This window comes from Rhinolophus ferrumequinum, chromosome 15 (assembly GCF_004115265.2).
Source record: "Rhinolophus ferrumequinum isolate MPI-CBG mRhiFer1 chromosome 15, mRhiFer1_v1.p, whole genome shotgun sequence".
In the NCBI taxonomy this organism is placed as follows: Eukaryota; Metazoa; Chordata; class Mammalia; order Chiroptera; family Rhinolophidae; genus Rhinolophus; species Rhinolophus ferrumequinum.
The window spans coordinates 48,826,425-48,853,590 of record NC_046298.1 but is presented as its reverse complement, the minus strand read 5'-3'; the positions used below and the strand labels follow the sequence as shown (position 1 = coordinate 48,853,590).

Sequence of the window (27,166 nt, the reverse complement as noted above, 5' to 3'; positions counted from 1 at the left end):
TTGCAAGGTTGTACATTGTAGCAATTTGTATAATGTCAAATATTAGAAACCAGCTAAATGCCTGTCAATAGAGGAATAGGTAATTCAAATGAAGTATATATATATACATATAGAATGGTACTACATATATATATATATGTAGTACCATTCTATGTGTGAGGTTACAAAAGGTTTGGATAGATGATAGAAAGTTAAATATACAGATAGACATAGATATACAGATAGATAGATATACACATAGCTATATGATTTATATATACATATAATAGTATATAGCAACCTTTTCATATGTATATGTGTATATATAGATATATATATGCTAGACTAACAGAATGAAAAAACTTGCAGAACCATGCATTTAGTTTGGTATATTATATGTAATTAAAAAACCCCTCAATGCTACGTCGTTGATGGATATATTCAAGTATATAGAAGTATAGGAATGGTATTAGAGGGCTATACATGAACTTGTGGGTTTAGGGAGAGGGGAATGAGACAGGCCTGGTGGTCAAAAGGATCTTCACCCTTATCTGTACTCTTAGGGAGAGGGAATTGTGATCTGTACTTTTCTGGTTTTAAAAAATGTACTTTTAAAACACTGTCATATAAATTTCCAATTATAAAAACAGTCACAAGGATGTAAAGTACAGCACAGGGAATATAGTCAATAATATTGTAATAATTATGGACAGTGCCAGATGGGTCCTAGACTTATTGGGGGGATCACTTCATAAGATATATAAATGTCTGGGGAGGGTGGTAGATGAGGGTAAAGGGGATCAAATATATGGTGATGGAAGGAGAACTGACTCTGGGTGGTGAACACACGGTGGGATTTATAGATAATGTAACACAGAATTGTACACCTAAATTTATGTAACTTTACTAACAATTGTCATCCCAATAAACTAATATATATATATAAATGTCTACCTGAAACTAATATTATATTGTATGTCAACTGTAATTGAAAAATAAAAATTATTAAAAGAATAAAATACCGTCATGAGGCACAAAAAGAAAGAGCCTGCGTTAGAACCCTGATAGGACTCAGAAAAGAAAGCAATCAAGGTAGATCTGCATTTCCAGTGTTCTCAGAAGGGTCAGCATCTTTCCAAGCCCACGTGGAGATAGGACCTCAGTTTCTTTAATCTATACACTTGCTCCAGGCACTTGCCAGTAACAAATCATGGTTCAAGATTTTGCAAAATGTTTTAAAATATAAAACTTTATTGAGGGTTTAAAATGTCATTGTAAGACAGGATAGAAAGTTTATCTTGAAGGTCTCTCCATGGCTTGCCCAAAGCCATGAAGCAAATAAAAACCAGATAAATGCACAATATATAAAACACATCTGAATGGGGTCCCAGAAAACACCAGGGTCAGTGATTTGTAGTTCTTGAGCCCAGAGTAGGATCAAGTTCAGGTCTTATCCTCTGTTGGTGCTCAAGTCAGAATGGGTCCAGCTTGCTTGCGAGTAGATTTCTCCCTGTCTGGTCCTGTGTCCGTCCCATTAGTTATCTATGATTGTCAAGTAGGGATTTCTCTCTTTCTCAGCCATTAGAAGTCTCTGAGTTTCCTCATCAAAGACAGCTTTTTCCAGCCTGGTAAAATATAAAAGGGTCTCTATTGAATTCATACCTTTTTGTTTCTTCTTCTCCATATCTCATTTTCCTCCATCACTTCTTCCCCGGGCAAGCCTAGGAGAACCTTGTGGTGCCTCCAAGAGAAAAGACACAGCAACCAGGCCGCAGTGAGCCGATAAATGTTGCACAGCTGGCTCGCACACACACAAGCCCTGATTTGTAGTGCTGCACGCACGGTGTTTCTGTGCTGTGCATTCTCCAACTACAGTTGATATCAAGCTGCCAACTTGATATCACTGAACACGACACTGGGAAGAGATGCACACTCAGGGTTCTCCCACGTGCTGGGAGCTGGCTCCAACACATCACTGGACCAAAAGTCCTGTGTGATAGCACCAGATTTTACCTAAACATTAGAATTTGGAACAGGAATTCAGTGGAAGCTTGGGAGCAAGAATGAAGTTATTTTTATTTTTATAAAGACAAAACAGTAATAGTTTGCATTCTCTGAGTGCCTGGTCCTGGCCTTCTGCTAAGGGTTTTACAAGCATGACTCGTTAAAATTTTACAACAACCTATGAGATGCCATTATTGACCTGATTTGTGATGAAGACACAGAGGCCCAAGGTCACCTGCCATCAAGTGGTCGAGTCAGGATACAGATCACAGGAATTTGCTCCTGGAGACCCTGCCCTCGCATAAGGCACATGGCATGCTGTTGTTGCTTTGAGTTAAACAGGAGGGCTCAGGATCATTGTGTCTTGGTTCTCCTGTGGGTGTAACCGTCTCTTGTCTCTGTTGGTATCTGTTTATTTGCAATGGTCCCTATGTAGCTTCATGTTACCGTTGGAGTGAAGTACCTTTCTTCTTCATGCAACTGTACATCTTAACACACAGTTTGTGAGGGTGTCCATAAATGGGGGGGGATACAGAGGCAGTGCAAACCTTCTTATTAGTTCCTTCACTTTTATCATATTATGCAATTTATATTTTCATAATTACCATGTCAAATAATGTCCCCTATTTTGCAGGTAGGAGACGGATAATCAGAGAGGACAAGTGCCTTCCCCGGGGCTACAGGACCAAACACAGAAGACCTAGAGTTCCAACATTGACATCCAGGACTCAGAAAATAACGGACCATCCAAGTCTTCCCAGAACCTCACATACCACCGCTGACGCTCTGTGCTCTGAATCTTAGCACACCTTAAAATTAGCGTGGCATCATGGCAGACACCTGACGTTTCTAGAACTAGATTGACAAGGATGGACTTTAAAGACATGGACCTATATCTTCACAAGACGTAAAAGAAGGTAATGTTCTTAGTGTTGGAGGTATACCAGTTTTAGTCCAATTCCCTATAGTTCCCTTTCCAGAAATGAATGGTCTAATAATTACCTATGACTCCTCAATCTCCTTAGGTTCTAAAAGTGTAGGGGAAAATGAATGAGAAAGAGAGACACTAAAAATTTATTACATTGCTATCTAGTAAAATAATATTTATCTGATAAAATAATGTAATTTGTATTATAATTATAATTACATAAACATAGTACACGATATTATATTTATAAATATAAAACTATATAATGTGTATAATTAAACATTACATAATTACATGTATTATATGTGTGTATAATTTGTATTATAATTCTTTTATCCTTATATAACATATTAAATCATATGTCTATACTTATAAATGTATTATAACACAAATTATACATATTTTATTAGATAAATATTATTTTATTAAATATACACTACAACTATCATATTTATATTGTTAAATAAATATATAATTATATATTATATTAAAAGTCTATAATTATAAATATAATTTATATTAACATTTTATTTTAATATATAATATGTAAACTCATATAAATATAAGATATTAAATATGATTTATCTTTATACATACTTATGTACTATATTATCATTATATTTATATTATGTATTATTTTATTAATTGTTATGCATTATAATTATGATTGTGTTATAATTATAATCTGTATTATAATAGTACCAACGCCACCATTCCCTGGGCACTCATCAGTCACCAGTTACTGTGCTGAGTAAGAGATGTAAGCCATCTGTCACTCCTGCAACAACCCTGAGACTGGCAACATCATTTGCATTTTTTTTATTAGTTTCAGGTGTACAAAACAATGCAATAGTTAGATATCCACACCCCTCACAAAGTGACAACCCCTCTCCCCCAACCTACTACCCCTGTGACATCGTATACAGCTGTTACAATTCCATTGACTCTATTCCCTACGCTTACTCCACATCCTGTGACCATAGATATTTTAAATTATAGTTGAAATTCATTGTTATTCAGCTTCAGCCTCAGGTGTACAGCGCAGTGTTCAGGCATCTACACTGTCCCTGAAGTGGTCTCCCTAATAAAACACGTGCCTATCTGACACGCTACAAAATCTTTATAACATTATCGATTATATTCCCCAAATTGTCTTTCGCATCCCCGTGGCGATCTTGTGGTTACAAATTTGTGCTTTCTAATCCCTTCACCTTTTCCCTCATCCCCACCTCCCTCCAACTAGCAACCCTCATTGTTTGATGACTGGATTAAGAAACTGTGGTACATTTATACAACGGAGTATTACTTGGCCATAAAGAAGAATGAAATCTTACCATTTGCAATGATATGGATGGACCTAGAGAACATTATGCTAATTGAAATAAGTCAGATGGAGAAAGACAACTACCATATGATCTCACTTATATGTGGAATCTAAAGAATAGAGTAAATGAACAAACTAATAGAAACAGTCTCAGAGACATAGAGAAAAACATCATTTGCATTCTAAAAGCAGTGAGATTCGACAGCGGAGGTCCCAGTCCTCCCTCCTTAGCCCCAGGACTGTCCCCAGCACAAGCCCAGGCACAGCTTACCAGAGAACCTGCAGCCTGCACTCGGGGTGTCTCAGGGCCTCACACAACACCAGCACCCCACCGTGGTCCAAGGAGTTTCCAGTCAGGTTGAGTCTTCTCAGAGTTTTACTGCTGGTGAGAGCTAAAGCGAGGTCCTTGCAGCAGGTACTAGTTAACTTGCATGCACCCAGCCTGCAACAGACACTGGGTGAGAAGGGGCCCATCCTCGGGGTGGGAGAGGGGGCGGGCACATGGATGGCGTGTGAGCAGGATGTGTGGCCAGCACTCTGCCCCAGCCTTGGAGTACAGCATCTCACAGTCCGTGTTAATGACATCTGATCACTGCCCTGGGGTACTGTCCCAGTGACCACATCATCCATTCCTCTCTGAACACAGGCCCGTGGCAATGTGACTTTGCACCTCATCACACTCGGTGTTAAGGTCTGTTTGCCACCCCCTGCACCTGGGCTGGCCTTGGCCTTGGCCTTGCTTTGGCCAATAAAACACAGTGGAGGCAAGGTTATGTGGGTTCTTGCACATTTCTTGCTGTCTTGAACCCCTGAGATGCTGACTATGTCCTTCCAAAAATTTATAAGTTGAAGCCCTAACCCTCAGCACCTCAAAATGTGACTGCATTTGGAGATGGGGTCTTTATAGAGGCAATTAAGTTAAAATGAGTTTATTAGGTTCGGCGCCAATCCAATATGACTGGTGTCCTTTTAAGAAGAGATTAGAACAGACACAAATAGAGAGGAGACCCTGTGAGGACACAGAGAGAAAATGGCCATCTACATGCCAAGGAGAGAAGCCTCAACCACCGATTCCTGATTAGCTATGCCCGGCCAGACCAGAGGAACCAGCCTGCCATGGTCAGTGCCCATCAATGTAAGCCTCTACGTTTTGGAGTACTTAATCATACCCCGCCAGCTAACTGCTATATGCTCCGATGGGGTTTTCACTTTTCTTTCTCTTACTGTCCACCAATCCTCCGTCTGTGGCCACCCATGGAGATGCAGCCATGACATTGAGCATACCCACCCCAGATCCTCTAAGCGACAGTCGGGATGTGTTAGAGCTTCACACAGCAGCTTCACGCCAACGTCTTCTATGTCGTTGCACCCAACTTGCAGATGTCTGAGGTTTGGGTTTTCAGTGAGGACTGAGGCGAGGTCCCGACAGCCCTCGGCAGTGATAAAGCAGTTTATCATGCTGCAAGGGAACAGAAAGGAGGCCACTTGCCAGGGGGACTACGTTTTTGTCTGATGCCAGGAAAAGAAAGATGCCAAAGCACGACACTTTTCTCATCCAGATGGATGGACAGGTAATCAGCATCCCTGACCACCTCTGATACAATTGTCCACAGGGCACCGTGTGAACACACGTGGACGATCTGTTTGTGGACCCCCTGTTCTGTGTCTTAGATCTATGTGTTCATGCCTGTGTGGATTCTACACTGCTTTTAACTCCTAAAACTTCGTAATATCTTCATATCTTTAGAGCAAGGCCTCCCACTTATTACTCTGCAGGTGTTTCTCAGGGATTCCTGGCCCTTGCAAATTCCATGTACATTTTAAAATCCACGTTTCAGGTTCAAGACAACAACAACCAACCATCACATTTTGATTGGGATTTCATTAAAACTGAAATCAGTTTGTAGAGAATTGACTTTAAAAAGGATCTCTCCTCTTTTCCCACATTGCACTATCATTTGGTGGTATTCTCTACCAGTGTCTCACAGGCATTATGTTAGCTTTATTCCTAGGTAATTCCTTTTTAAAATCTTTCTATTTTGGCAATTACTTTTTGATACTGCTGTAAATGGTACTTTTGTTTAATCCTATTAGTTTATTGCTTCTTGTTGATCTATAGGAAATGTTCTTTGTGTACTGTTTGTTTAAAGGAAGCTTGTTGGACTCATTAATTTTGATAATTTAGCTACAGATTTAAAAAATTTTCTATGTACACTATTATATCATCTGCAGAGACTTAGGTGTTTCTTCTTTTCTAATATTTTATATTTAAGGATTACAGGTTCTATATTTTATCTTTCTGGCCTTATTTACAGGACAATATACATTAGAAGTGATTATAACCAGCATTCTTAGCTTTTTCTTGATATAAAAGAGAAAGCTTTTATGCTTTCATCATTAAACAAATATTTGCTTTAGATTTTTTTTAACATATACTTTGTTGGTTCAAGGAAGTTCCCAATTATTAATTCCAATAGTTATAATAAATGGTTATTGTGTTTTAATTCAAAGCCTTTTCTGTGTTTTAGATGATAGTGATTTTTATTTTTAATCAATTAATATGGTGAGCTACCCTAACTGAATTTTTTAATGCTAAAGCAACTTTACATTCTTAAGATAAATTCAACTTGGTCATTATATTTATTCTTTTAATACATTTCAGGATTCTGTTTGGTAACATATTATTTAGTACTTTTGCATTGCATGAGTGATATTGGCCTATACTTTTCCTTTTTCTTATTGGTTTCTGTTGTCAAGAGTATGCTAGCCTCAAAAGATGGTGGGAAATGTTTCTTCTCTTTCTAATCTTGGAAGGATTTGTTTAAGACTAGAATTACTTCTCCCCTCAATATCTGGTAGCAGTTCTTAATGAAGACTTCCGTGCCTGGATTTTTTTTTTATGGAAAGATTTGACTGACTTAATTTCCTTAACGGTTTAGAGCTATTTATTTTTCTTTCTTCTTAAGTTTGGTAAGACATATTATTCTAGAAGCTTAGTGAGTTTTGGGGGGGGAAATCTAAATTTTCAGATTTATTGTATAAAGTTGCTCATGATATTCTTTTTAATATCTGTAGCACCTGTAATAATGTTTCTTTTCCCATTCTTGATAGAGATCGGTGCTGTTCAATTCAGTAGCTACCAGCGACATGTAACCACTGGGGACTTGAAATGAAGCTTATTTGAATCAAAATGTGCTATCATGTACCTCACACCAGATTTTAAAGAGTGCAAAAATGTCTCATCAATAATTTTTATATTGATTACATGTTGAAGCGATGAGATGTGATATGTAGATGGGTGCTAGACTAATCTGGGGAGCACTTTGTAAGGTACATAAATGTCTAACCACTAGGCGGTGAACCTGAAGCTAATATAATAGTGAATGTCAACTGTAATTGAAAAAAAAAAAGCAAATTTTACTCTTAAAGTTAATATCACCTGTTTATTTTCAGTTTTTTTAAAATGTGGCTACATTTAAAATGGCTAGAAAGTTTACTATTACATATGTGGCTTGCATTAGTCTTACCTACAAGACACTTACTGGTTAGTCTTTGTCAAGAACCAACTTCCAGCCCTCTGATCCTTTCTATGGTGTGCTTGTTTTGTTTCATTAATTTCTGCTCTTGTTTTTATTTTCTTCCATCTTTCTCTGGGCTTATATTGCCACTGAAGAAGTTTCTTAAGATGGATACTTAGGCCATTACTGTTCAGCCTCTATCTTTCTAACATATACACCTGCTTAGTTTGTGATGAAATATATTCTTTTTCATTTCAGTATATCTTCTGATTTCCATTATGATTTCTTTGATTGATGGATAACGTATGGGAAGTAATTACATTCACCGCATAAGAATTAGAGTTCCAGTCGAGTAGAATGATAATTTTAAAAAGAGCATGATCCAAATAATATGTGTATCAATACTTTTTGCCTGAAATTCTATTTTTTTCTGTTTAATGTGGCCACATAAATTTTTTTTTAACTTAAGTATAGTTGGTATACAACATTATATCATATATATTAGTATCAGGTGTACAATATAGTGATTTGACATTTTTATATCTTATAATGTGATCACCCCACTAATTCTAATCATCTGTCACAGTGTAAACTTATCACAATATTATTGACTATATTCCCCTTCCGCTTCTCACCCATTCCCCAAAATAAACTCAAAATGGATCAAAGACTTAAATGTAAGGCCTGAAACCATAAAACTAAAAGAAGACACAGGTGGTAAACTACCTGACATTAGTGAGTAATATCTTTTTGGATATGTCCCCTCAAGCAAAGGAAACAAAGGCAAAAATAAACAAATGGGACTTCATCAACCTAAAGAGCTTCTGCACAGCGAAGGAAACCATCAACTAAATAAGAAGATAACCTATCTAATAGGAGAAGATATTCACAAATAACATATCCCATAAGGGGTTGATATCTAAAATATATAAGAAAATCATACAACTCAATAACAAAAAAAATAAATAATCTGATCAAAAAATGGGCAGAGGATCTGAATAGACGTCTCCAAAGAGGATATACAGATGGCCAATAATAGACAGATGAAAAGATGCTCACTGTCACTAATCATCCAGGAAAAGCAAATTAAAACCCCAGTGAGATACCACCTCACACCTGTCAGAATGGTTATCATCAATAAAGCAACAAACAACAAGCACTGGTGAGGATGTGGGAAAAAGGGATTCCTCGTGCACTGTTGGTGGGATTGCAGATTGGTGCAACCACTATGGAAAACAGCATGGAGTTTCCTCAGAGAATTAAAAAAAAGAACTACCAATGACCTAGCAATTCCCACTTCTGGGTATTTATTCGAAGAAAACAAAACACTAATTCAAAAAGATATATGCACATAAACTTCCTTTTAGGTTAACATTCACATGGTAAACTCAGATTTCTTGAGAGATTAGGTAAAAGTAATTCTGCCTAATTCCACAAGTGTCTTGATTTCTCAGGGAAAGAGATATTTAATAATGAAATGCTATCCCAAATATTTCTCAATTTTATAGCATGAAATTAGGTCTCTATTATCTACTTTTCCATAACTCTCTTATTGCCCTTATTCCTTCCTCCAGTATCCCTGGTTTTATCCATATTAATTCCCACATGTATTATCAGGTCTCCTATTCCTATTCCCATGTTTAATCCTTCTATCTGGAATTTCGGCTCTACTTTTCCCCCTGATGAAACTTATGCATCTTGCAGAACACATGGCAAACATCTTACCATAGAACTGTCCCTCTGTCCCTCAGCCCCACCCAGTCATCATTCTTTCTCTCTCTCTCTTTCTGCTGAAGGACCATTTACAACATATTACATCTGCGGCACAAGACTCAAGGTACAGGTTTGTTCACCTGAGCATCCCCACACCTTCTGAGGCACAGATGCTATGGCTTTCCTCAGTTCCAGGGGCCTCCTCAGCAACGCAGGCCGCTGAGAAGGAGGCATGGTCTTCCACGCAAACCTCAAAGACACTTACCATAGTGATTTGAGGTGGCAGCTTGGCTGTTTCAAGGCCTCACAGAGAAGTTGAACATCTTCACGTTTCAGGACGTTTGCACTGAGGTCTAGATGGATTAAGCTCTTATTACACAGAAGAACTTCATAGAGGTTTCCCCAGAAATGTTCACTGATATAGCAGCAACCTAACCTGTGGGGACAAACATATAGGAGAAAAGGAGCAAAGGCCATGTCAGAGAGCCGTGTATGACTCCACATTACAGGTGGTATCCCTATAATCTCACATCCACGAAATCCTCAGTGAGGCCATGAACTTGTGTCTTATCTGAAAACATCCCCTTTTGTTTCTTCTTCCATGATGGAGAGATCAGAACAAAAAACTGACAAAGTAATGCAGAAGAAAGAATATGGCACAACTGATTCTCTAGAACTTGGAAAATTTTGGTTCTAATTCTACATCTGATACTGTCCTTGGCCAAGACACTGCTCCCTCATGGATTGGTGTCGTGTATTGGGCGTGTATAATCCTCAGTTTTTTCAATTCTGTTATTTTAAAAATCATAGTAAGTTCATGACTTGCAGAGGGAAAGTGACTTACTTTGGAAAAAAATGTAAAGTACAGCACAGAACAAAGCAGAGGTTGCAAGCTGGTGATGTCCTCCTCAATGGATATGTTGCCTTGTCATGCAGGGTGTCGTGCGGGGTCTCAGCTCCCGCTCCCCACATAAGAACACAGGATATGGTGAGGCCAAAAAGGGACCCACGGAGCCATAGATAGGGGAGTCATACCACTATATTCTCACTGGCGGCCGAGCAAGACACATGAAGTAGGATCCACACGATCCGCAACCCGCTGGCCACTTTTCTGCCTGCCAACCAACCAACGCCTTCACAGCAGTTATATCAGTGGCCAACTGGACAACCGGTTACAGCTGATGGCCAACCAGGCACAGCTGACAACCATCTAATCACAGCTGATGGTCGTTTACTACCCGAGCCAGCACCTTTCCACATGAGGCAGAGAGCCTGGAAACTGCACTCCTGGCTCTGTCCCCACACTCTCCATCAATAGAGAGATTTTAGCCAGCAGGCCAAAGGTCAAACTAACAGCCTCCATGGTTCTCTGTAGTGGACCCTGCCAATATTCACTTACTCCAAAACTTCCAGAGCACAGGCTGGGTGACGCAAGGCTTCACACAACAGAGGCAGCCCTTTATCCAAGTAGTTGTATGACACATTAAGAAGCTTCAACTTCGTGCTGTTGTGTAGGACCCAGGTGAAGCCTTCACAATCATCAGCTGAGAGGCCACAATTTGCCAGCCTGTAGGAAAAGAGAAAACGTCACATTCCATTGGGTTTATGTCCCTGACTCATTCCTCTTGCTAATCCTTTAAGAGTCAGGAAGCACATGTTTTCTGAGAACCTCGCTGGTCCCCATCACCCTTAGACTTGGGACACAAACAGGCTAAGTTATTGTCCGTGCATGGCTTAAACTTCCCCAGTGCAAAGCCCAAAATACATCACATGAGCTACAAGCCTCCAGTCTTTCCCTAAATCCTTGTGTCTCAGCCACACTGGCCAATTTCAGTTGTTTCACCTGTATCAGGTGTTATTATTCAAGGTATTCATTCATGTTTGCTTTTCCCCAAACTCCTTCCCGTCAACTCCTCTGTCCCACTTAGAGTTTTTGTACTTGGTCACCTTGAATTGTCACGAATTGGACACACTTGTGTTACCAGTATCCAGGTCCAAAAACAGATCATGTCCATCACAGTCACTACCCTCACCTCTAACACCACAGTCTTGACCATCTCTGAACTTTTTATAAATAAAATCATAAGATATGTGTACTCTTAAGTTTGACTCTTTTGCATCAACTAGGTCTGTGAGATTCATCCAAATCGTTGCCTATAATTGTAAATCATTCATTCTCAGGAAATGAGACTCTAACCACAGGTCTCTTATCTAACTTACTGTTAGTAGGTATTTCCGTTTTTCAGGCATTATGAATATTTCCCATGAGTGTTTTTGTACTTATATTTCAGCAAACCTATGCATGCAGCTCTGTTGAACGTACACCTCAAAGTGGAATTTCTAGGTTATTCCAAATGCCAGAACCTATGAAAGCTGAATACAGGCAAATTGTTTTCCAAAGTGGTTGTACCAATTTAGAAACTTTAACTCCCATATTCTAGTCTCAAGCTCACAGGAGGTTAACTTTGCATATGAATAATAGAAAAGAAGGTGAAAGTGGACAGATAAAAAACATGTATGGTCCTCTCTGGACTCAAATCAGTGAGCCTGGTGAGCATGGAGTCTTACAGTAACTTTTCTATGTTGCACGTTGGGTTGTTCAAGGCATTACAGAGCAACACCACGTCGTTACGGGAGAGCCTTGTGCCACTGAGGTCCAGGTGTTTCAAATCTGGGCTATGAGTGAGCACCTCGAAGAAAAGCCAATTGCCACCAGAGAAGGAAACATTTTTTATCCTGCAAAAATGAAGAAAGTTTTGGATAGGTTTCATTCACCGAAACCCAAGAAGACGACCTGAACACCCGACTTTGTCTCTGTGAACTGGAATTAACTCCTATGACCAGTTATGTAGCTCAGTGGTTCTCAGTCTGCCTACTGGCCCGAAGGGGGCAAAATCGTCCAATGTTTGGAGACACTTTTGGTTGTCACACTGGGAGTGTGTGCTGCTGGCATCTAGTGGACCAAGGTCAGAGATGCTGCTAAACATCCTACACTGCACAGGACAGACCCCGTCATGAAAAGTCATCCATCCCATAACGTCAATAGTGCTGAGACTAACACTACCCAGTGTTACAAACTTCCAAATTTAAGTGAATTAACACAAAGTATTTTTTTCTCACGTTTCAATGAAAGTGTTACTGTTTGGGTGTATGTAAGGGGGTTTCTTTAAGACAGGAGTTCTCTACCCTGACTGAAATTGAAATCAAATGGGGATATTCTGATAAATTGGTTTGAGGACTTGATCTGGGCATAAAGAACTTTTTTAAAGGTCCTTGGATGGTTTGAACATGCAGGCAATATTAAGAAGTCACTGCTCTATGTTCTGCTTCTCCAAGCATGGTTCCTGGACAAGCCACGTCAGCATCACTTGTTAGACATGCAGACCCGTATGTCCTCCCCCAGGCCTACTCCCATTTTAATGAAATTCCATTTCCATTTTAATGGCATCAAAGTGGGAGAAACAATGCACCATGTTATTACACATCGGATTCCTCTGCCTTGTGACTTCGTCATTCCACTAGCAAATGGGAAATGCATGTGACGTAGAGGTCCAGGTCTCTTCTTAAAGGCTGTAGCACAGTGACCCTTCTCACATTTTATTGCCAAGAGAGAGCCACATACCCATATTCAGATGCCAGGGAGCCTTGGACGTGAGCCCTTGGCTGGAGACAATGCCACTCTAAGGCAGGGGGAGCACATGTTAATGTAGAGGGGGCGCCTACATATCTCTGCCGCACCAATTCTCAGGGTAATATTGTTCTTGCATGTCCCTCCCTCTCTCTGGAATCCTTAAGCTGCGGGTCATATCAGAGGATAGTTTAAAATCCTAGGCTAGGATGACTTTCCAGACATCCTAGGATGACAATCTCAGCTTCTCTCTCATTTCTTCCCTAGCCACCTTCCCCTGAGAAGTGTCTATACATATTATGGTGGGGAAACAGAAACCAACCAAACCTCAGTTGACCATATTTCCCTTGAGGTCAGGACCGTAACTCTAAGTCCCATTTAATCCTGGGGACTTAGTACAAAGCCTGACACGCAATTGGCCTTCAAATATTGGTTGATATAATGCCCCTCAAGCATTTAAGGAAGAAGCAGGTGCAGTAGACACTAGCTGAAGCTCAGCAACTGATCAGCTCTGAGTTCAGAACTCAGCTTTGCCCTGTAATAGCTTTGTGACCTTGAGAAACTCACTTTAATATGGTGAATATGGGAAAAGACGACACAGCAAGACACATGTGCCTGTGAAACTCTGCTCTAGGTTGGCCTCACCTAAAAGTGAGAAGTGAGGCTCATTTATCTCCACAACAGACTCAAGTCCAGATGGGTCTCCAACTTACTGAAGCTTTTGAAGGTGACATCTGGGATGTTTCAGCTGACTACACAGAGTCACAAAGGCTGACTGACGGAGGCTACTGTCACTCACTTGAAGTTCTGTGAGGTTTTCATTTGTAGTGAGCACAGAGCAGACGTGATGCCAACAGATTAAATGGTAACTTGACCTATAAGGAAGGAGAAAGGAAATGCTTTCCATGGGTAAACAGCCAACCCAAGCTATTCATAACATATATGCATAACGAATTATCTTCCTGAACACAAGACATCTGACTCAGACCCACCCTTAGTCAGGGAGGACAAGATCAGTCAGGTAAGTTCATCTTATATTCGTGATTCTCAACCATGGCGATGTTGTCCCCTTTGCCCAGGGGACATTGAGAAATATCTGGGGACATTATTGGTTGCTACAGCTTGGGAGAGGGTTAAATCAGGGAAGCTGCTAAACATACTACAAAGCTCAGGACAGCCCCCACACCCACAACAAAGAACTATGCATCCCAAAATGTCAATAGTGCCGGTGCTGAGGAACTTTCTTACATCCGGGTGGTTTTATGGTGAACTGTTGGGCCGCACAGCATAGCCATTAGGTCAGTCCCGAGCAAGATCGCCAAGGTTCATACCAAGCCTTCACCACGTCCTAACTTGAGCAGCTTGCATGAACCTCTTTGCCCCAGTTTCCTCCCTTATAACATGATAATAATAGAACCTCTCTCCTACGGTTTTTGTGAGCGTTAAAGTGAGTTAAACTTTTTAAGACCATTAGGATAAATTTTTATCTATTCTGACATCTTGACTCCCTAGGATATATTTGAGAAATGCGGGAAACACATTTCACATGGATTCTCACATTCAAGCTTCACAAGGTCTCATAATGTAGCAGTTAACATTATTGCCCTTTTCGCAATGAAGCAACTTCACCAAAGAAAGAAAAACCCACAGACAAGGTGACATATTTCACAGAGTCCAGCCAGGATGTGAGCTGAGGTCTATTTGACAGAAAAGGTGAGAGCCTAACGCCGATCTTATATTAAAAACTCCATTAGCAAAACCCACTTGGGAATATGGACAGACACCAAAAAGAGTCGAAAGAAAGAAAGTCATTGAATGGACTCACATGGAGGTGTCTGCATTCTCCTCTTTAAAGTCATTTTGGACGGAAAACCAAAGTTTCCTCAGGCCAGAACAGAGTTTTAAACAGTAGGCAGAAACCAACAAGTCCGACTTGGCGGTGACAGAAAAGTTAACGTCTTGGAAGAGGTTCACTGCCCAGCGTACAAAGGCTTCATTCTGCATCTCGAACAGACAGTAAAATAATGCCAAGAAATCAATCTGTCCCCAAAGGTGTTCACTCTCACCTATGCTCTGTATGTGCTGCTGAAATTTCTGCTGTATCTCCTCTCGGCACAGGTGGGAGCCCCGAAATGCTTCCAGCTTCTTTTGCTCCTTTTCATTTAAAAGGCCAAACATGAAACACCCCAAATAAATCCAATGGACCTTTACTTTCTTTAAATAGGTAAAAAGCAGTTCCTCGGTACATCCAACAACTGGGTTGGGATGGTTGGTGTGGCTCTTGATGAAGTAGAACATGGCAGCACAGAACTCCTGGATGGACACATGGATGAAGGTGAACGAGTTCTCAGTCTCCCTGCACTTCTGAAGAGCCTGGATGTCCAGCAATGTAGGGATGTCAGAAGCAACTAATCCATTTCTCCTGAGATCCTCTTCACTAAATACGAATGTGTCGGTCCACATGCCCTCCACAGCCAGGGAACACAGGCCCCTCAGCTGGCCTTGGCTTTGCTCATCTGGACCATTCGCCCCTTTGGGTGTGAACAAGTTCAAGATGAAAGAGGTATAAAGAGAGGTGGCCCGTTGGCAGGTCAGTGCCAGATCTCTCCCCTTTTCCATCTCCTGCTTCAGACAGGTAGACACGACCCAGCAGAGGATGGGAATTTGGCACATGCAAAACAGTTGTTCGTTCTCTTTCATGAAACCAAAGGCTTCTAGGGCTTTCCTCGTGTCTTGAAATATGCAGCAAAAGTACATCTTCTTTTCACTCTCACTGAACCCTGCAAGTGTTTTGATTTCTGGGTGCTCCAGCCTCTGCTCAATTGCCCGCGGGTACATGGGCACAGCCGCGATAAGCAGTGAGGACTCGGGGAGCATTTTCTTCCTCAGCAAGCTACTCAAGACCACCTGGACTGGCCGCTGCTCCATCCAGTCGCTGCACAGATCTGACTCAGGTTCGTTCAAGGCGTAGTTCAGTTCTTCAAAGCCATCGATGATGAACAAGAGTCTGTCTGGTTGGGATGTGATCTCCGCTATCGGGACGAGGGAGTCAGACCAGCCTCTAGAAATCAATGCAGCCAAGCTGGTCATTGTCAACTGCTTCAATTCCCGGCAGCAAAAGTAGAAAACATACAAAAACTGCTCCCGGTAGAGCGTGCCCTCTGCCCAGGCCAACATCAACTTGACCAGGATCGTGGTCTTCCCAATCCCTTGAATTCCTCTGAGAACTACCGTCCGTCTCCCGATTTTCTTGGGAACAAAAAGAAATTCCAAGTAGCTGCGTTCTTTCTGGGTGAGTTCCTTCTCAAAGTAATTAGAAATCCTGGTGACAGATTCTCTGAACCAAATCTTGCTGAATTTCTCCTTTACGTGAGCTCGATACGTCTTTGTGTATCCTGAGTCAGGAGCACAAGAGAACAACGACAACAAAAATCATACTCAAGTTAAAACACTCATATAGACACACATTTTGACCCTGCAATTTTTCTTCTCAGTGTGTCTTCTCGGGGATCTGCAAACTGTGGCCCAATGGCCAAAGCTGGTTAGCAGTCTGTTCTGTAAATAAGATCTCACTGGAACACGGTCATGGTCTTCACTTACATGTTGTCTACGGCTGCTTTACCCCTCCAATGGCAGAGTCGAGTAGTTGTGATGGAGACGATATGGCCCACAAACTCTAAACTGTAAATTCTATGGCCTTCTATAAAAAAAGTCTGCCAAACCCTGCTTTAGACACACACACACACACACACACACACACACACACACACACACAGAGCTGTTCATTGCCGCTAATAGAGCAAACACTGGAGAACTGTACGACCATCGATAGAAGACCTGTTAAATAATTTATGGACCCATGGACTATTATGCAGATATTAAAAGTAAGGAATAATCTTCATGTGAAAAAAAACCAAGACAATGTCTATAGTATGTACCCATTTATGTCTATAAGAGATTTAGATGCAGATAGAGGTTTCCTGTGTATGAAATTTATCTGAAGGACCTGACACAGGCAGTTACCTCTAGGAAGGAAACTAGATATAGAAGAGGTTATACAGTGGCACCTAGTATTTGTCCCGACTTTATTCTGATGAGTACACTTTAGGGAACAATGCTAAAAGCAAACACACAAACAAAAACAACTACACTTCCCAGAACGCTTTGCTGCTAAGATTCCAGGCACAGGTTAATTTCCGCAATTTACATGCATTCTCAAGAGACTGAAGGTGGAGCGGAGTACAGTCTACCTTCTGTTGCGTGAAGAGTTTTGCTGCCGGTTACCATGAATGTGGAGACACTGGGCTTTTCTACAATACCATTCTAGTCTCCAGCTGCTGTAGTCATGAATTTAAAGTAGCAGCTGCACCTGTCAGCTTCCTGATCTCTGAACCATAGCTTATCATGAAAATAGTGATGTATTTTTAAAGTCCCACGTCTCAGGGTGGCCCTCCCATTGTTCACCTTCCTAACAGAGCCGCGCCCCTGGCAGTAGAGCAGGGAAGTAGAGTTCTCAGTCATTTCTGGAAACACCACCAGCCTGGACGCTGATCCTTCAGCTCTTTCAAAAGTTCTGGAAACACCAAACTCCCTTATAAAATCATTAAGTGACTAGTGTGTTCTTGGTTTTCTGTACATAAATGGTGGCTGATGGACCAGAGATCTTGGGGGTTATTGTAGGAAGGAAATTTTCACTACACCCCTAAATAATTAATGGTCTTTGGGTTTGATTGAATGGAGGTAACAGATATAATCTAGCACCTACGGACAGCTATGTGTATCAGAACATAGCACTGCATTAACCCATATGGAGAACAATGGATTCTCGTAATCTTTCAGTCCCCTGAAGTTCCCAGCTGCTAACAATGCCACTTGATGTTCATAAGGATCCCACCAGTGTGTTAAATTTGGTAAGCTCTTTGCCCACCACCCAGTGGTTTTGGAAGACTTTTCTAGTCTTCTCACCTGTTCTGGAGGTTCTGCTTATGTTTGGTTGCCCACTAAGGGAATTAAATTGAGTATACAACCTCAACCTTACTGTGAGAGGAGACAAAGGCGTACGTGACCATAGGAAGATTCATCTTCCAACCTGCTTACAGCTCACTTTAGAAACATTCTTTGTTATATTGAGTTTACCACGTTCACTGAATGTTCTTCGTGTAAGTTACTTTTGGCAAGCGAAAAACAGTGACAAAACTTGGCATATTAGAACACTTGAGAGACTTTTGTAGAAAAAGGACCTTGAATTTCAAGTTCAATGACCTGTGTTGAAGCCTGTATCTACTCCCCTGAGCCACATGCTCTGGGGAAGGAAAGAATCTCCCTGAACCTCAGGTTTCTCAGTTGTAAATGAAGGTAAGACTGAGCTGCCTAATGTAGGGATGTTATTATGATCACCAGCTATAGGAGATAAACATGTGGGAGCACAACACGTTGCTGGGGTGTAGAATGTGAGCAGTTTGTTTACACTTCAGTTTGGAAATTGATGATGGCATTGCCCCTGGTTGAGAAGGAGGAGAGCTATCAGCTAAATCATCCCCACCTATGTGTAAGCACTGTCCTGTCTTATGAACCTAATACTCTAAAGGGTTCTGAGGAAGCTGGTGTTTATATAGCATTCTTAATGCCCATGATGCAAGAGGTCGGGAAGTTCCCTTTTTACAAACAGATGTAAGAGAGAGGATTTATCAGGGCCCTGTGAAGCAGCTCAGTAGGATGCCAATCATTACCTACCTTCAAAACCTATCACCCCATCTGCTACATCCAGCCAAGTCCTATTGGAAGGCCAATTCTACAAAATATATTTGAATGATTCTTTCAACATGCCCTATGTCCAGCAATAATGTTTGCTGACGTGGACTAGGAAAGATCATATTTCTCGTGAGGTCTGATGTTCAACCTTCATTCTACAAAAAAAACAATTGTAATAGAAAAGGAAAGTGAAGAGAAACACACAGAGGAGAAATGCCCCTAAACTACTTCCGAGAATAAAAAAATAAAAAAATAAAGGTTAAACAATCCATATTTAGGAGGACATCATGGAAGAAGAAAGCTTGAAAATTGTTAGAACAGAAAACCTATTTATAATTTCATTAACCAACAACAAAAGCACCACCAAAAGCTTGAGTTTAGTGTATGCGATTTAGGCTACTAAACACACTTATTTTAGACAGTTTTTAGATCACAAGTTGAATAATGATGTGATCACAAGTTGAAAAATGACTAATAATGAATGTATATTTTTAATACATTTGGCTCCTACTGAAAAATGAGGTAAATGTCTTTTCAGGTCTTCGTTCTGTAAGAAGAGACTGTGCTATCCAATATGGTGGCCACCAGCTACACGTAGCTTCAGTAATTGTAATGTGGCTAGTGCAACTGAGGAACTAAAAGTTTTCATTTAATTTAAAATAGTTTAAATGTTGATAGCCACATGTGGCTAGTAGCTACCTTAGTAGAGTATTACCCTATATGCTTCTAGTACAACGTTGCTCAATTTCAGACCACTGACATTTGGGGCTGGATAATTCTTTGTGGCAAGGGACCATCTTGAGCATCTAGGATGTTTAATGTTTAGTTGCATCCTTGACCTCTGATCACTAGATGTACCAACTCCCAGTCTCCCACCCCCAGAAAGTGATTTATCATCAGGAATTGGTGTTCTACAAAAATTGCTTGAGTGTCTAGAGGAAGAGGCTGTAAACTAAGTTTCTGGGGAGAATTTCCTCTCCCTGAGTCACACTGCCTTCATCATAATCCAGGAAGCTTCTGGCTAGACAACTACGATGAATCTGCCATAGTGTGTGCCCTATTCCCTCTTTAGTTCTGAGTCAGCAACTGTGAGAATGCATCAGATTGGTAAAACCTAAATCACAGACAAAATCCTATACCTAGGGAGTCTGGGAAATGCAGATTTTAGCACTCCAGCTTCTCTGTTATAAGGGAGTATACAAAAAAGAGGTGGAAATAAATGTGGACTAAATCCATAGATTTTGCCATACCTCTCTAAAATGGTTTGCTGGGAACTCTGAGTGTGGGATTGCCACCTGGAGTCTAGCCCAAATCTGTATCACAGTCATTGTCTCTCGAGAGATTATCTAAATAAGTGGTTTTCAGTCTTATTAGACTCAATGCCTTTTTTTAGTAGGAGATCTTTTGTCACATCTGCTTTAGTGATCTGAAATGAAATTCATGACTCATATAACTTTCCTACAAATGTCATACCAAAAAAGTCAACATATGCTCATGTTCAATGCAGCATTATGTACAATAGCCAAGATATGCATGCAACATAAGTGTTCATCAATAGACAATTGGATAAATAAGAGGTAAGATAGGGTGGCCAGATGGCTCAGTTGCTTAGAGCACAAGATCTGAACAACAGGGTTGCCAGTTCGATTCCCACATTGGCCAGTGAGCTGTGCCTTCCACAACTAGATCGAAGACTACAAGCTGCTGCTGAGCTTCCAGAAGGGTGGCCAGATAGCTCAGTTGGTTAGAGCGCAAGCTCTCAACAACAAGGTTGCTGATTCAATTCCCGCATGGAATGGTGGGGTGTGCCCCCTGCAACTAAAGATTGAATACGGCAACTGGACTTGGAGCTGAGCTGTGCCCTCCACAATCATGTTGAAGGAAAACTACTTGGAGCTGATGGGCCCTGGAGAAACACACTGTTTCCCAATATTCCCCAATAAAATTTATTTGAAAAAAAGAGGTAAGACACACACACACACACACACACACACACACACACACACACACACACAATGGACTATTACTCGGCCATAAAAGAAGAATGAAATCTTGCTATTGTGACATCATGAATGGACCTAGAGGGTACTATGCTAAGTAAAATAAGTCAGACAGAGAAAGACAAATACCGTATGATCTAATGTATATATGGAATCTAAAGAAACAAAATAAATAAACAAGACAAAAATAGACTCATAATACAGAGAACAAACTGATGGTTGCCAGAGAGGATGTGAGTGGGGGATGGGTGGAAAAGATAAAGGGGAATATAGTCAATAATAGTGAGCTAACTGTGCTTGCAGACAGATGGTTACCAGACTTAGTGAGGTGATCACATTGTAAGGTGTATTAATGTTGAGTCATTATATTATTCACCTGAAACTAACATAGTATTGAATATCAACTATACTTAAATAAAAACATAATATCTTAACTGCAATTATAGTAAAGTGGTATGCATTCCACGGCTACTGTAAAAACATAATGAAGCTGCCAAGAACTTACATTGTACATGAACATGATATGTACAAATTCAGACGGTTGTAGTGGCAACTCAGATATCATGTTTTAAAATGCTCAACAACTCTTAAAGTTCTGAACAAAAGACAGTGTTTCCTCAAAAAAACAAACAAAAAATTGGCCCTTAAGACTATATTGCTTATAGATCATAATTTCTCTGACATGAACTTTTGCTTGTTACATATTAAAATATACACATATGACAATGATTTGGAAATCATATCAAACATGGCATTCATGGCTGTTTTGAACAAATACACAGTACACCAGTTCACCTCCGTTCAGTGCATCATGTACGAGAAGTGTTGTTAATTTTGTTAAAGCATCAAGTCCATAGTTCCTTGGATACCAGGACAAAATTAATCCAGAGAGAGGTACAATACAAGTTAAGATACGGTGTCCACTCATATTTACCACGTATAACCACTGTCTTCTGTCTACAAGGATAGCATTGTCCCACAGTACATTCTGGTCCTGCTGTAGGCAGAGACCATTTATGAAAATTATGGCATGATACTCACTATGAGAAGCCTTGTCCCCATCCCCCAATCTCAGACCCCCTCACCTGTAATCTCTTTCTTGGCCTTCTCACAGAGATCCTTCCGATTGATCTTGTGAAAGATGTTGAAGGTCACGTTCCAGGCTCCTTGTTCATCATAATGCTTCATCAATAAGTTTGCAAGGTCTTCCCGTGTCGCCTTCTTCACATCAGCCCAGGGGATCTGCGTGAGTCCAAGTTGCAAAGGCTCTTGCCTGAGGAGTTCCTTAAATTTTTTGAACTCGCCTTTTTTGAGCTCCTCCAGATACCACATCAGGCCAAAATCAGAAAAGAAAGATGATGCCATCTTGGCCAGGGCAGAGATGACAATCTTCAGAGAATTACTAGGAACAAGAAATAGATGGAACCTATAGAAAATTCATAACAGTCCCAAGTTATTAAAAAACTGATTAAGTTCCTGCATGATAAGTACCTCACTAGTTTTGGGGGGATGAGAATGAGAGCAAAACATTCTTTACACCAGATTCATGTGTTCTCACCTTTTCATTGAAATGGTCATGAAAACATCAACACCTGAAATGAAATTCAGGATGAATAAGAAATAATCTGCCAAAGAATTACTTCTGCACCCAACTCTGATGATGCCTGGTAGACACATATAATAAAGATTATCCAATGTTAGCACCCAGGTAAGCACTCTGGTGGAGATATGCACATAAATACCTGGTGTAGACCAGCTGAAAAAATGAATCAGATAAGCCGAAACTGTCTACATGAAGGCTTATACAACTATAGCGCCTGATGTGTTCAACTCTAAGGCGAAGGCCTGATGACAGATTAGGATTTTTCCCTCATACCAAATGGAACAGTTATTCAGAAGATATAAAAATCTCAACCTATGTTCACCTGATATATAAGTATCCTCAGTATAGAAGCAAATACAGACTTATCCACAAATAGTGGGAAATTACATTTTTCTCGGTAAATAATAGAGGATAGATAACAGTGTCCCACAAATGTAGCCAATTCATTTTTGACAAATGCACAATGCAGAAACGATATTTTTTTTCAACAAATGGTTCTGGAACAGCTAGAAGTTTAAATGAAAAATAAAGGAAGAAGAAGGAGGAGGAGGAGAAGAAGAAGAAGAACCTAGACATATATCTTACACAGAAATTAAGCCTAAATGGATTATAGACCTAAATAGAGAATGCAAAACTATGAAACTTCTAGAAGAAAACAGGAGAAAATCTACATGACCTTGAGTTTAGAGCAGAGTTTTTAGATATAATATAAAAAGCATAATTCATGGAAGAAAAAAATGATAAGTTTGACTTTATTAAAATTAAAGACGCTTGCTCTGGGAAGGACACTTGTTAAGAGAATGGAAAGACAAGCTACGGACTGGGAAAAAGTATTTACAAATTACATATCTGATAAAAGACTTGTATCCAAAATATACAAAGAACTCTTAAAACTCAACAAGAAAATAAAACCCAATTAAAAAATGGGTAAAAGATCTGAGCAGATACCTCATCAAGGAAGACACAGATGGCAAATAATGTGAAAAGATGCTTCTCATCATTTGTCATTAGGAAATAGTTACTACTGATATAGAAATATAAAAATTAGCAAATGCATATCTATAGAATCCTGCACACAACAGTGAGGGAACAGTCTTTTTAAGCACACACAGAACATCCACAATCATTGATTATGCACCGAGCTGTGGAGCAAATCTTAATAGAAGAAGGAAAAGCCAATAGCAGGAAGGCCATCTTCTCCATCCCAATGCAACAAAATTAGGTCTCAGTCATAAAAATCAATAAAAGGCTCAAATTATACAATGGTGACTTGGATAAAAATGTAAAATAAATCTTAATTGCATAAAAGATCTAAAAATTAGGATAAGTTGTTAAGTGGTACACAGAATGAGAATACAATTAAAGAAGATGACAGTCAAGCACCTTCACTGGCTTTTCCCCAGGGGACTTTTACCCACAGTGTTAAAAAGCCTGCTTTTGGTCAAATCTTGAGTCACAAGCACATCCGAGAACCACTGTCTACAAAATAGCTATCACTGGGCAAGAACCTAAGCAAGCAGCTGGGGGGACTTCTGTTGAGCGGAGACAATATTAGAAAGACCAGAGGTCACCCTCTTGCCCACAGCTCAAATCTTAATGATCCCTCCTTTCCTGGGCAGAGACCCTCTGATAGAGAGGGGACTGATTGCATTCAGATCTGCTATGAGTCAAATTTTAAATATCCCCCAAAATACACAACACACACACACACACACACACACACACACACACACACTCCTTTCCCACCACCACAAAAATCAGCAGAGATGACCTGGTCTGCAACAATTTTAGATGTGTTATCAGTTGAATTGGGTCCTACCCTCCTAAGTCATATGTTGAAATCCTAACCCCCAGCACCTCAGACTGTGACCCTATTTGGAAGTACGGTTGTTGTAGATGTAGTTAGGTAAGATGGCATCATCCTAGAGTAGGGTGGGCCCCTAATCCAGTAGGTCCAGTGTCCTTATTAAAAGGGAAACTGGGACACAGACAGGCCTAGAGGGAAGCTAATGTGAAGCCACAGGGAGAATGCATTATACGAGGCAAAGGACACGTAAAGCTAGCAGAAAGTAGAAGAGAGGAATGGTCCTCACAGCCCTCGGAACAAATTAAACCTGACAAAAACCTTGATCTTGGAATTGCAGCTTTCCGAACTGGGAGACAATAAATGCCTGTGGTTTAAGCCCCCCAGGTACAGCAGCCCTAGAAAACTATCACAATGTGTGAAAATCAGCTCAGACAGAGATAACTAGTGACCTATGGACGAAGAGAAAATATTGGAAATAAAGTTTTGAACTGAATATGTAATGTTACATAGCAAAGTGAGTGGTGCAGCCAAAGCAGGACTCAGAAAAATGTACAAACTCTAAAGGTAGAAGAAAGGAAGATGGAACATTCATGAGCTAGGTATATGTTTTAAGTTAAAGAACAGCAAAATGCACCAAAAGAAAATTGACTGAAATAAGAGACTAATCAATTAAATAAATACAAGGCTCCAAGGATATTCTTTGAAAAGACTCAAATTTGATACCCCCCCAACAAATCTGATGAAGAAAAAGAAGGTATGAAAGCAGCTATCAAAAATGAAAGGACACCTGAAATCTATGTAATTTTACTAACAATTGCCAATAAATTAAAAAAAAAGAAGAATTCCTAAGTATAAAAAAAAAAAAAAATGAAAGATGGGATATCACTGCCTATCCTGTAGACATTAAAAACAGACTTACAAATTTTATGCTAATCAAATTGACGATTCTATTAGAATATATATAAATTCTTCAAAATGACAACTTTTATTTTCTGTTATAGTGTGTGTGACATTTTGAAAGTTAAAGTAAAAAGAAATCCTTCCCCCAAAAGACTGCAGGTTCCAACAGCTTCATCAGCAAATTTTGTCAAGATTTAAATAAAACTTAGTTTATTTTTCCAGAAGCTCTTTCAGAGAAAAAGGCAGGGGGAGGAGAAGGACCTTCCCAAATGTTTGAGGCGTAGCTTGGTTACTGAAAACTAAGTTTTGTATAGGAAATTATTCAAGGTTCCAATCCACTTGTGACAACAAATAGAAAAAAGAAAACAAAACAAAAACCCTTAACAAAACATAGAGTCTGTACATTAAATCATAATCTGTTACTATTAATTTCCTGATTTCGATGTGCTGTAGTTATGCAAAATAACATCTTATTTTCAGAACATAAGCCCTGAAGTATTTAGGGGTAAAAGTATTTAGAGTAAAGTATTAGGGGTAATCTGCATAATATGTATGAATTACTTTGAACAAATCAGGAAAAAAACTCCTTCTATATAAGTGGAGAGAGACAAACTAAATATGGTAAAATTTTAACCTTTGGGGAATCTGGGTGATGGATATAGGATAATTTTTTCAATATTCTAGCAACTCTTCTCTCAGTCTGAAATTGAGTCAGTCTTTTTAAAACAGAGGGGAAAAGTAGGGTACTAGTTTCTTCGGGCTGCCATAATGAAGTACCAAAGTTGAGTGGCTTAAAACAACAGAAATGTATTGTCTCGCAGTTCTAGAGGCTATTAGTCCAAAAGTGAAGGTGTCTCTAATCGTGTAAGGGAATCCTCCCTTGTGCCTTGTCACATATCAGTGGTTTGCTGGCCGTCCTTGGCCTGTAGCTTCCTAAATCCAATCTCTGGCTCCATCATCACATGACATTCTCCCATGTATCCCTGCCTTCACGTGGCTGTCTTCTTGTAAGGACACCAGATACCAGATCAGGGCCCACCCTACTCTAGCATGCCCCCTTCTTACCTAATTACAAACTCATTGATAGATAGGGAGAGACATTCTCTCTACATACATTTACTCCATAGTCCAAGTAAGTGTTAACAAAACTAAGCAAAATTTTCATGGACCACACCCTAGAACTATAGTATCAAAGACCGTTCTGCCTGAGGTCCAACAGCAAGCTCAAGGTAGCCAAAGGGGCTTAGACCTGATAGCCAGTGGGATGATACTTCCGGGCCTCCTCTCTGTCTCTGTGAATAGAGCATTAATTATGGACACAGAATGGACTCTAATAATTCTGATAGTTAAGTCAGTCGCAAAGTGACAGTCATGCTAGGACATCCCATGGAAGGCGTACCCAATGAACGCCCTAACCAGAAAACTCCACATACAGGGTGGAGTGTGACCATCAGGATGGCTCTATCAGACTGCACCGTCTTGAGCATAAAATCAGAGTCTCTGATGGCTCTTTGCTCAGGCCTCAAGGTGAGCTGACAGCTGCATCTGCACTCGTCCCAAATGGAGTGCTTGAAGCCTCGCCTCCTGACCATCTCACTGCCCGGCCTGACGCCTGATGCTGCGCACTCTCGCTGAACACCGGGCTCTCTCGCTCATCCCTCTTTTGTATCACTGTTTGCCTTGCCTAACCCTATTGCTTGCAAACCTGTGTGAAGCCGCTCTACTTCAACTATTGGAGACTATCCTCTGGCTGGAGGCTTGGCTAATGCCCGTGGTAAACCGAGTCAGTAGGACTGGGTCCATGGCTTTATCTTAATAAAGTCTGACTTGTGGAAAGACACAAACGTCTGTGAGACTGCTAGTTTGACAGCCAAGTCTCGCCCACGACACTTTGTTCTCCAGTTGCCGCTTCCTGTTTGTCTCAACAGGTATTATTCATCTAATAAAAACATACCCACACTTAAGCTCTAAGTTCCTCCACCCCAATGGCTCCTTTTGTGCATTAATGTCT

General features: G+C 40.2%; 1 protein-coding gene across 1 annotated transcript; it reads right to left on the bottom strand.

Annotated features, from left to right (window-relative positions):
- Positions 1–1,513: 1,513 nt before the first annotated feature.
- NLRP4 (NLR family pyrin domain containing 4) lies at positions 1,514–22,210 on the bottom strand. Its single transcript, XM_033129297.1, has 9 exons — positions 21,931–22,210; positions 14,920–16,489; positions 13,808–13,969; positions 12,035–12,202; positions 10,866–11,033; positions 9,732–9,902; positions 5,524–5,694; positions 4,507–4,677; positions 1,514–1,604 (listed from the first exon to the last, which is right to left on the bottom strand). Exons 1-9 carry the CDS (start codon positions 22,208–22,210, stop codon positions 1,514–1,516), a joined length of 2,952 nt encoding a protein of 983 aa, XP_032985188.1.
- Between the last annotated feature and the right edge of the window lie 4,956 nt (positions 22,211–27,166).

Excerpts from the sequence above, each read along its gene's own strand:
- NLRP4 (XM_033129297.1), bottom strand. The coding sequence starts at position 22,210 with ATGGCATCATCTTTCTTTTCTGATTTTGGCCTGATGTGGTATCTGGAG. Across the intron at positions 16,490-21,930 it reads GGCCAAGAAAGAGATTACAG|GATACACAAAGACGTATCGA; the intron begins GTGAGGGGGTCT and ends CTCCTGACTCAG. Across the intron at positions 12,203-13,807 it reads TGTCACCTTCAAAAGCTTCA|GATAAAAAATGTTTCCTTCT; the intron begins GTAAGTTGGAGA and ends TCATTTTTGCAG.